Source organism: Cyanistes caeruleus, chromosome 21, assembly GCF_971803275.1.
Source record: "Cyanistes caeruleus chromosome 21, bCyaCae1.hap1.1, whole genome shotgun sequence".
In the NCBI taxonomy this organism is placed as follows: Eukaryota; Metazoa; Chordata; class Aves; order Passeriformes; family Paridae; genus Cyanistes; species Cyanistes caeruleus.
Genome location: NC_141721.1, coordinates 8,790,388 through 8,801,087, shown reverse-complemented (window position 1 = coordinate 8,801,087; position 10,700 = coordinate 8,790,388). Strand labels below are relative to the sequence as shown.

The following is a 10,700-nucleotide window of genomic DNA, read 5'->3' as shown; positions in this document are numbered from 1 at the left end:
AGTCTCTTATCTCCTCTCTGCTCAGCTGAAGGCCCCTACACCATCAGCGCTGCCGATGAAGCCCCGGCAATGCTGATCCCGCGGCCCCAAGGACACCTTGGAAGCCTCACGCCGGCCACCAGCTGGAAGTTCAGCGTTCAAACCCCGCGCTGCCTCCTGCCAAGGCATCTCCAGGCCGGCTGGAAAAGCGCCTGGGGCTTCCCGGAGACCCAAAGGCCGGAGGGGCCGCGGGAGCCGCTCCCCGCAAGGAAGAGCCCTGCGGGGAGCAGCCGGGATGTCCCCAGCGGAGGGGTCTGTGCCGGCCAGAAGCGCTGGTTATCCACCAGGCAGGGATGCCTTTCGCCCCCACTAAAACACAGATTTTGAAATATCTCAACAGCAAGGAGCAGAGAGAGCATCACACGCTGCCACGGGAAACCCACCCCAGCAGCGCTGTCCCGCCGGGGGAAGAGATGGCAGCAATCAAACTGAAATAATAATGAAAAAACCCCAGCAAACAGGTAAAAACCCCAGCAAACAGGTAAAAAACCCAGCAAACAGGTAAAGCCGAGTCACCTTCTCGCTGCTCCGCCGGTGGCAGCGCCGAGCGCGATCAGGCAGCACCCCCTGGTGCCACCGCGGGCACCGGGAGCGGCGGCGATGGAGAGCCGGGAGAGCCGGGAGAGCCGGGAGAGCCGGGAGAGCCGGGAGAGCCCTGCCCGGGAGAGCCGGGAGAGCCCTGCCCGGGAGAGCCGGGAGAGCCGGGAGAGCCGGGAGAGCCCTGCCCGGGAGAGCTCTGCCCAGGAAAGCTCTGCCCAGGAAAGCTCTGCCCAGGAAAGCTGGGATTCGGCCCCACGCCCGGTGGATGCCCCGGAGAGGCTGAAAGGGGCTGCGGGAGGCAGCGCAGCTCGCCCGCCTCGCCCCGAACACAAGCACTGCTTTGGGACCGTCCCCGTGCCTCCCGCAGCATCCCGGAGCTCCAGGACCAAGGGAATCTTGGGGATTTCCCTCCTGGGGAACAGCTCTGGTGGTGCCCTGCTCATGGAGCTCGGGTCCACTCCTCTCTTGGGGCTCTTGGGGTGATTTCCTGCCCCAGGATCACAGCCAGCAGCAGGGCACCCAATAAATACACCCGCAGAAAGGTGATTTATCTGTAGGGGAAGCCATGGAAATTCCCAAACCCTCTTAAATATCCGTTTCCTGGCTCTAAAGCATTGGGAAGTTGCCAGCTGGGGAATGCATTTGTCTGCTCCCCTCTGTGTATTTTCTGCTTTTCATTATAATTTGCTAAATAATACATTACAGTGAGTTATTTATCACACTCAGCCGTTTCACGATGCCTCCTCCATCCCGGGGAATTTCACCCATAAATCAGACACACAAATATCTGCCGGAATGGCTGGAGGTTTAACCCTGCACCCTTCAGCTGCCCCAGCAGCTCCCAGGCTCTGCCGGGGAAAGGACAAGCTCCAGCCCCGGAGTGAGCAGGGAGGCACAGCAGGGACACAGCAGAGCCCCAGAGCCGCTCCTGGTGGCAGAGAAAGGAGCTCGGCCAACACCAGCTTGTCACTGCGGGGAAATGAGACAAGGACAGCGCTCACCTTCAGTCCCGAGAGGGAAAATTTATGATTCCTCCTTTCCAAGTCACTGTACTCCTCCCTTTGAAACAAATTGCTTTGCAAATATGGATTAATTTAACTTTACACCATCCATCTTAAATCAACGGTATCGGGGCCCACAGATTGGGAAATCAAGGCATGGAAGGGAAAATTTAAAAAGCAGAACTAGGAACAAAACCCCCTCTCTGTGCTTTAACTACAAAATCATCTTTCCTCATTAGCAGCTAATCAGAACTACCAGAGGGGAAGAGATTACAGACAGGGCGGAGAGGGGAGTAACTCACAGAAATACAGACATCAGAACAGATTTTCATTTATTTACTCATTTATCACAGTGAGTCACAGGCTTTGGGTTCATGAGTCTGCATTAGCCTTGCAGGATTTTGGGATGCAGTCTCCAAAATCTCAAAAGTGAACAGGTCACAGCCACATGCCATCTCAGGAAGGAGAAAATCAGCAGTTTGGGGCTGGTCTCGGGAAGTCTGATATTGCTTTGGCTGTTGGATTAGAGGAACCACTAATCTTCCCTCGCCAGCCTCCTAATCTCTCCGGGAGCCCAGATGACTTATCTGAAACTTGCTCAGCGGAGAGCAGCCCAGGCTGCCTGGCACTGGGATGGATTCCAGCGGCTCTGGGAGCCAGGGAACGGCAGCCAGGGGAGCTGAGGTGCCCAGGGCACCCCATGATGTCCCAGGGTGGGAGCAGGGTGGGGATGGACGGCACCGATGTCAAACTCGGGCTGCTTGCTCCTTATGTGAGCAGCTCCAGAACGAGCTCTGAGAGCCAGCGCCGAGCCCCTGCAGCCCTTCTGCTCCTCCAAACACCTCTGGGCACACTCAACCCGCCTCTGTGTGTTTAGACACCAAAATAAACCACCAGCAGTTCAGAAGCTTTTTTCCCCCTCCCTATTTTCCCCCGAAATTATGGGCAAGAAGCCAAGAGCTTTATTTACTCCAGGCAGGGAATGTCTCATTTCAAGCTTTCCTTTTTCTCCCAGGTTCATCCCAGCTCTCCAGAAGTGAGGAGAGACTCTCAGAGCTGACCACCTTCCCCAGACACTGCCCTGGGCTGGCCCCAAGGTCTCCAGAGGGAACCTGGATGTCCCAACTGGGCTCTGCCCGCACAGAGCATTTCCTGCAGCATTCCCAGCCGGGCACAGCAGCCCACGCTGGGAAACCAGGAACATCTTTTTAAATAAGAGGAGGAAATGGTGTCTTTGTGTCAGGCAAGTGGAAGAAATCCAGGACCAAGAGACTGCAGAGCCTTTCCACTTCAGACAGCAGGTGCTCTCCAAGATGTGGTTATGGCAACAAAATAAATGATGGATAATTGCTTTTGTGACAACTTGCCAATTAAATTAGACTCAGCAGAATAACATAATGACAATTTGTTATGCTCTGGTGGGCACTAACACACCAATCATAATTAAATGCTATGACTGAAATAGAATGCTGCTGTACACAGGAATATATAACCCCAATTCCCTCCCAGTGAAACATTATAGGTTCAGACTTGATTTCAATTTCTGGAGGATAATAGCATTAGCGCACATCAGAATGAGCTTGCAATATGCAGAGAGGCAGCAGCAGCACAGGGACAGACAGAGCCAAGGGCAGCTGAGGCACCGGGCTCCTGCGGGGACCCCCCAGCTCTGCTGCTCGGGCCTGGGAGCAGCGGGGGATGTCCCAAAGCACGGCTGAGTCCGGGGAAAGGATTCAAATCCCTGCCTCGGGGAGGGACCGGCTCCGAGCGAGTGACACCGGCCCAGGGGAACTGAGGCAGAGCTCATGGGGATGGGGGCACAGGGGGCTGCACATCCCTCTCTGCCAGCAAAGCCCTCGCAGCCAGACTGAGCTGCGGGACACGGCACAAATATTCATTACATCGTCAAATATTCATTAAATGCACTGCTGTGCCCAAGAGTGAACTCAGCCCACAGCTGGGATCCCTGGGGGCCTCAGCCCCACCGGCTGACCCGGCCAAACTGGCCCTGGCTGCCATCCCTGGGTCAGAAGTGACCAACGAGGGGCTCAGGTCCTGCCAGTATTTAACATTTACAGATGAAACAGCAGCAGCTTCTTCAGCCACTGCTGATGCTGTTCTCACTGGTTTGCTCTGACCCTCCTGCTGCTCCTGCCCAGGGATTTTGTCCTGCACCTTACACATCCCAGGACTCTCGGGCCAGGAATTACCGTGCCGTGGACATCGCTGGTGCTGCAGAAGCAAAACACCGCAAGGAGCACCAATCCAAATTTGTTAAAAGCCCTAATTTAGAACCAGAACCAGGCAGGTGGCAGAGCTGACAGTGCCCGGGTCTTGCAAAGCAGGAGCCACTTCTGTGCCACCCCCTCTCCAGTGTGGAAACACAGCACGTCAGGGCAGCACCTGCTCCAATTCCACATCCATTTTCCTAACAGATATGGATTTCTGGAATATTCCAAAGCTCAAAATGGGGCAGGTTTGAAGACCAAATGTGTGTGTGCAGGCAGGGTTGGACAGAGGCAAATCCCAGGTGATTCCACCGTGGCAATGCCAACAATTTTATATCTTATTTGGAGCTATGTTCTTTAAACCCTTCATTATCTGCCTCGCTGAAGCTTGGCATTGGCAAGGTCAGATCACCTGTTTTTCCAGCAAAGCTGATGAATTATTTTGGCTGCTCCAGACATTAGACCTGATCCTATTAAATCCTTAGTTCCTTTGCCCTCAACACATACCAGCAGATAATCCATGGCCCAGGAACACGTGAAGGGGCTGAGCAGGGCTCTGGGAGCAGCTGCCTGTGGGTTAAAACAGTGCCCAAGCTCAGAGCCCGGCTCTGCAGTCCTGATCTGTGGGACTGGAGGTGTTTGTTCCAGCAGGACACCTCCTGCACTGGCACTGCTTGGGAAAACATCACTCTGAGGACACTGCATCATCCCCAGGAGACTCCTCCAGGCACCCACAGCACCAGTGTAGCTGTGCCCTGCTAGAGGACAGGCAGCTCTGCACCCCGAAACCTCCGGCTGAAGCCCCCATTTTTAGGAGCTGGCCTTGGAAAACCTTCAGCCTGGCTGTCAGAGCTGTGGAAGGTGTCAGTGCCCGTGCTTGTCTCGGCTCCGGAGCCTCAGGAATTAAGGCTCCGTGTAACCGGTACTTCGGCATTTACCGTCACTTAAAATAGCCTTAAATCGGGAGCAGCCGCACGCAGCGCCCGGCCCGCGGGAGGAAGGTCAGGAATCCGGCCCAGGAAAGGTCACACGGCCGCTCCGGGCCGGGCTGTGGGACTGCGAACGAGCCTTTCGATGGCAGCCGAGGCTGCGGGGACATGAGCGGACCGCAGGAGCTGTCCCCGGGCCGGGCAGTCCCGGGAGCATCTCTCGGCCTCCCCACGGCAGGAATCCCGCACCGGGGCTCTCCATCCCCCGCTGCCGGGGAAGGCGCGGTGCCTCTCAGATCCCTTTGTGGTGAAAGCTCGGAGCCGCAGCCGGGCTGCCGTGCCCGCAGCGCCCGGGAGGGCTCGGGAGGAGCCGCCGGGAGCGGAGCGCGGCTCCCACCTAGCGGGGAGCGCCGGGGGACCCCAACGGGGAGCGAGAGCATCAGCCCTGCTCCTGCTGCCGGGGAAACACACACACCCCGACAGACAGACAGACAGACCCCGACACACAGACAGACACACACACACACACCACCCGACAGACAGACAGACACACCCCGACAGACAGACACACACACACACCACCCGACAGACAGACAGACCCCGACAGACAGACCCCGACAGACAGACACACCCCCCGACAAACAGACAGACCCCGACAGACAGACAGACACACACACACACCACCCGACAGACAGACAGACCCCGACACACACCCCCCGACAGACAGACACACACACCCCCCGACAGACAGACAGACACACACCGACAGACAGACACACACACGCACCCCGACAGACAGACAGACACACACATCCCGACAGACAGACACACACACACCCCCCGACAGACAGACACACCCACACCCCGACAGACAGACACACACACAGACACACACACACGCCCCCCGACAGACACAGACAGACAGACACATACCCCCCGACAGACAGACAGACACACACACAGACAGATAGACACACACATCCCGACAGACACAGACAGACAGACACACAGATACACACACACACCCTGCCCGGCTGTGCCCAGAGCCTCTGCACTGCATTCCCGCAGTTCCAGCGCGCCCATCAAACGCTGCTCAAACTCACTGCTTTAACTGGTTTTATCTTAATTGCACAAATCCTGCGGCTCGCAGCCCTCACCCCGTGTGTCCCCCGACACCCACAGACACATCAAACCCACGGCACAGGACGTTCCAACCACTGCTCCATCAACCAGACCTGCCCCTGCCTCAGCCCAGGGCTGGCTGGGTCCTGGCAGCTTCCAGCAGGGAACTGCCACACTCACACCGTGGCAAGGCTCCTGTTCTCCCCGTCTCTCCCCTCTCCACTGAAACACAGGGGCCCAGACAGATTTCCAGGTTCGCCCGCACATTTGGCCACATACCTGCCTCAGGCCCACGATCAGCACAGTGCAGAGTGCTCCTGCAGGGGCAGGGTGTGGAGCACACACAGACACTGTGTGCTGCTCCTCTAACCCGAGGCCTCTGCACTTCCCGAGCCGGGGTTTGGCTCCCTGGCACGAGGCAATCACCCCATAACGCCCTCACCTGTGGCCATGGGAATTAACACCCTGCAGCTGGTCACCACCACCTTCCCAGCCGCTCCAGAGGAGGAAAAACCCCTCAGGGGTCTCTCAGTCCAACTCCCCAGGACACAGCTGTGCCTGAGGGAAAATCCAAGGGCTCCCCACTCGGGAAGGTTGGTCCAGCTGGGAGGGATCTGCCTCCAGAGCTGCTCTCCGTGACTTTTTTCAACACAAAATAAAACCAGTTCCAACTTTCTCACCTGCTCTGCACAGCAACTCGTTCAGGGCACACCCCAAGGCTCTGTCAGGGCTCTAAATTCAATGTTTTTGCTGATCTGGAATGGATCAGAGCTAAAACAGAGGGATTTTTGCTCTCTGTAACAAAACCCTGTGCCCCTCTCGAGCTACAAGAACAGAACTGGGAATAAAGTTTGACTTTCCAAGGATAACTGAGTGATTCTGCTGTGATCACATCAGTACCAGGAGTGAACCAAGGCACAGAAACCAAGGCATGGGCATTTCTACAGCCTGCTGTTCACTGCCACGGAGCTTTCCTGCATCACACACAGCAGCAGCAGCACTAAACTGAGCAGGGAGGGAGAGGTCAGACATCACTTACACCTGTTAGTGGGGGGTGGTGGCAGTCTGGGATTTTAAGGAATAGCAAATGAAAGGAAAAACACACCAAAAAAAAAATCACCAAGAAAAAGAAAAGAGACAAAACAGACTGTTTGTTCTTCATACAGCCCAAGCCAAAATGTTTAATGAAAGATCAGCCAGCCACTGCAGCTGCAGACACAGGAAGAGCTCCCTCCTAATCCCAGGAAGATTGGTTGTTATTTTTTTCCAAGCCAGCTTGCCAGTGACTGTTTCCTAAGCAGCATCACCCTTCTCTCAGCAAACAGCTGGAATGTTCCCTTTTCACACTTCAAAGGTGACCAGTTTCATCAGGAGTCACTGAAAACCTGCAAAGCTCCCACTTATCTGGTACTGCCACACCTCATCCCACTCTGAATTTAAGCAAAGATGGAATGGGAAGAGCACATTACACCACTTCTATAAACAGCACCTTTCCTCAATCAGCTATAAAAAGATGACACTTCAGACAGCTGCTGGAATACATCAAACAGGATCTGCCATTCCCCCAGCAGGAAACATCTTCACTACTGCAAACCAGACACCTGAACAGGCAGAACTTCCAGATTTTAAAGAAAATGTTTTTAAATTTCCGCTTTTAGACTTGGTATTTTGCAACTCGATTTCAGAAAACAGTTGTGAACCCTGAAAAACAAAGATCATCTGTGACTTTAGCAGTGTGGAGCTGGGCAGAGGGGAACGTGTCACATGGATCCTGTTCCCTCGGGGAAATGTCCCAAAAGAGGGCTGGAGGGTGGCTCCTGGCAGCTCAGCAGGGCTGTCAGGAGGGACAGGGATTCTCCTTCTGTGCCCCTGCCAGCTCTGGTGGCTGCTCCTTCCCGTCCTTCCTCTTCTCCTGCAGCTCCTCCAGCACCATTTGGAGCTGCAGCTGCAAGGCAGGATCCCTGGATCCAGCACCCTGCTGCTCCTGCTGGGCCACCTGCAGGGAAGGACAGAAAAAAATTCCATGAAACAGGTGGGAAAAGCTTCTGAAGGGTGACTGAGGAGAGCAAGAGCTCTCTGTGCATCCAAAAAACGTTTAATTCTTGCTGAGGTTATTATGGAGGCACAACAGGACATCCCCAGAGAGGCTGCTGACCTCCGGCTAAAAAATGGAATAATTCAAGATACAACAACAAATATACAAAGTTCTAAATGCTTTATACAAACACACCATGAATTGTTTGAATGATTACTCAATTTCACCAGAAAAACATATTTTCTGACCCACAAGTCCCTTAACCTTGGCCAGACATGTTCATGGCCAAGAGGAAAGTTTTCTCTGCACAGCAAAGACATTTTAAGGCCACCAAGTGTGTGACTGCTCTGCTGAGGATTTTCCTCAGGCCAACAAAGCATTAAGGGCCTGGGAGCAGAGTTTTCTCTACCCACCAGCCAAGTAAGTCTGTGAATATTCAGTACTCACTTTATCTACTCCTCTTCTCTGTAAAAGGATCCCACTGGCTAAAAGGGCTTTTCCTGTTTCTTCAAACAACTTCTCCTCTTCAATCTTCCCTTCTTCCTTCAGCTCATTGTATTTCTCAACAAACCTGGATTGTAAAGTTGCTTTTTTACACTCACAAGTAACATTCTGGTTCACTGCCTGAAGGGGGAAAGGGGCAGTCTCAGAGACATTTCAGGTTTAATTATCATCTTACCTCTGGCAAGTAGACTTGAAGTTTAACTGTGTCAGGTCGAAAGGTCTGGGGCCATTGCCATAAACTTTGTAAAACCTCCTGCTCAAGAAAGGAAAGTTTAGATTTTGCAGCTCAACGCAGAGGAAAGAGACAACAGTCAGTTAACTTAGGGTGCAGTAAGACCATTCCTATTACTATTTCTCCTTTTCACGGGAGCCTTTGTGCACAGGTGGCAGTGTCCCGGTCAGGGCCGGGAGCAGCCCGGGGCAGCGGGAGGGGTCCCTGTCCTGCCAGAGGCGGCCCTGGAGGAGTTCTCGGGTCCCTCCAGCCCAAACCAGTTTGGGATTCTACAGAGCTCCGTCCCAGCTGTTTCCTTTGCGTTAATAAATTCAAGTTAATCACCACGAGCCGCGGGTCAGAGCGGGTCCGGAGCTCCGTGCTGGGCAGGGATCCGCCGTTCCGAGCCCGGGGAGCGGCACCGAGCCCAGCAGAGGAGCGAAGGCTGGCGGCGGCCCCGGGAGGGCTGAGGGCCGAGGGAAGGCGGTGGGCCGGGGCACTCACGCTCGCACGGAATCCTCCCGGTAGAAGATGGGCGCGATGGGGTCCCGGGCGCCGCCGTGGCGCGGCCGCGGCACTCGGTACACGGGCTCCCGCAGCGGCGGCAGCGCGGCGTACACGTCCAGCCACAGCGGCTTCTCCAGCAGCCCGAGGCGCACCAGGTTCCGCGTCCTGCGGGGGACAAGCGGCGGCGGGAGGGGCTCAGGGGGCCGCGCTCACGGGAGAACCGGGACCCCCGCCCCCACTGAACCTTCCCCCCCCGCACCGGCTGAACACGCTCCCGATCTTGTGCGTGCGGCTCCCGGCCATGGCGGCCATAGCGGCCCCGCCGGAGCCCGGCCCGGTGCTTCCCCACAGCCGGAACCGGAAATGGAACCGAACGGAACCGGAACCGGAGCGGCCGCCAGGGCACGTAGCCGAGTGCCGAGCGGCGGCGGGAGAAGGTGCCTAGGCAGCGCCAGCCGATGGCCGAGCGGCGGCGCAGCCCGATCGCCCCCATCGGTTTGGCGGCCGCCCCCGGCGCTGTCGCGACAGACGGGACCGGCCCGGGGCTGCCCCGCCACCCTCTGCCCCGCCACCCTCTGCCCCGCCCCGGGCACGACCAGCACTGCCGGGGCTCGTGGGAGCCTCGTCTCCTGTCCGCTGCTGGTGCCGTGTCACAGAATCGCGGAATATCCCGAGCGGGACCCGCAGCCGTGACCGAGTCCCAGCCGTGTCCCTGCAGAGCCCCCCACAGCCCCGTGTCCCCGTAGAGCCCCCCACAGTCCCGTGTCCCTGCAGAGTCCCCCACAGCCCCGTGTCCCTGCAGAGCCCCCCACAGCCCCGTGTCCCCGTAGAGCCCCCCACAGCCCCGTGTCCCCGTAGAGCCCCCCACAGTCCCGCCGTGCCCCCTGCGAGCTCTGCCCGAGCGCTCCCGCAGCCCCGGCAGCCTCGGGGCTGCTTCTCGTAGAACCTTTAAGGCTGGGAAAGTCCTGCGGGTTCATCAAGTGCGGCACCTGCTGTCCTTGGGCCTCGGCCACCGGAGAGGGGGGAGAGGGACTGGCACCGGTGGGATCGGCCCCGGTGGGATCAGTACCAATGGGATCAGCCCCGGTGGGACCGGCACCGGTGGGATCAGCCCGGTGGGACCGGCACCGGTGGGATCAGCCCGGTGGGATCAGCCCCGGTGGGATCAGCCCCGGTGGGACCGGCACCGGTGGGATCAGCCCGGTGGGATCAGCCCCGGTGGGATCAGCCCCGGTGGGATCAGCCCCGGTGGGATCAGCCCGGTGGGATCAGCCCCGGTGGGATCAGCACCAATGGGATCAGCACCAATGGGATCAGCCCCGGTGGGACCGGCACCGGTGGGATCAGCCCGGTGGGATCAGCACCAATGGGATCAGCCCCGGTGGGATCAGCCCGGTGGGACCGGCACCAATGGGATCAGCCCCGGTGGGATCAGCCCGGTGGGATCAGCCCCGGTGGGATCAGCACCAATGGGATCAGCCCCGGTGGGACCGGCACCGGTGGGATCAGCCCCGGTGGGATCAGCCCGGTGGGATCAGCCCCGGTGGGATCAGCCCCGGTGGGATCAGCACCAATGGGATCAGC

General features: G+C 57.4%; 1 protein-coding gene across 1 annotated transcript; it reads right to left on the bottom strand.

Moving 5' to 3' along the window:
- Window positions 1-7,009: 7,009 nt before the first annotated feature.
- Window positions 7,010-9,618, bottom strand: MRPS23 (mitochondrial ribosomal protein S23). Its single transcript, XM_086860006.1, has 5 exons — window positions 9,376-9,618; window positions 9,114-9,281; window positions 8,574-8,651; window positions 8,342-8,465; window positions 7,010-7,855 (listed from the first exon to the last, which is right to left on the bottom strand). The coding sequence occupies exons 1-5, from the start codon at window positions 9,426-9,428 to the stop codon at window positions 7,697-7,699; spliced, it is 582 nt and encodes a 193-aa protein (XP_086716132.1). The 5' UTR covers window positions 9,429-9,618; the 3' UTR covers window positions 7,010-7,696.
- Window positions 9,619-10,700: the final 1,082 nt, after the last annotated feature.

Excerpts from the sequence above, each read along its gene's own strand:
- MRPS23 (XM_086860006.1), bottom strand. The coding sequence starts at position 9,428 with ATGGCCGCCATGGCCGGGAGCCGCACGCACAAGATCGGGAGCGTGTTC. Across the intron at positions 9,282-9,375 it reads ATCGGGAGCGTGTTCAGCCG|GACGCGGAACCTGGTGCGCC; the intron begins GTGCGGGGGGGG and ends TGTCCCCCGCAG. Across the intron at positions 8,466-8,573 it reads TTCAAGTCTACTTGCCAGAG|GTTTGTTGAGAAATACAATG; the intron begins GTAAGATGATAA and ends TTTACAATCCAG.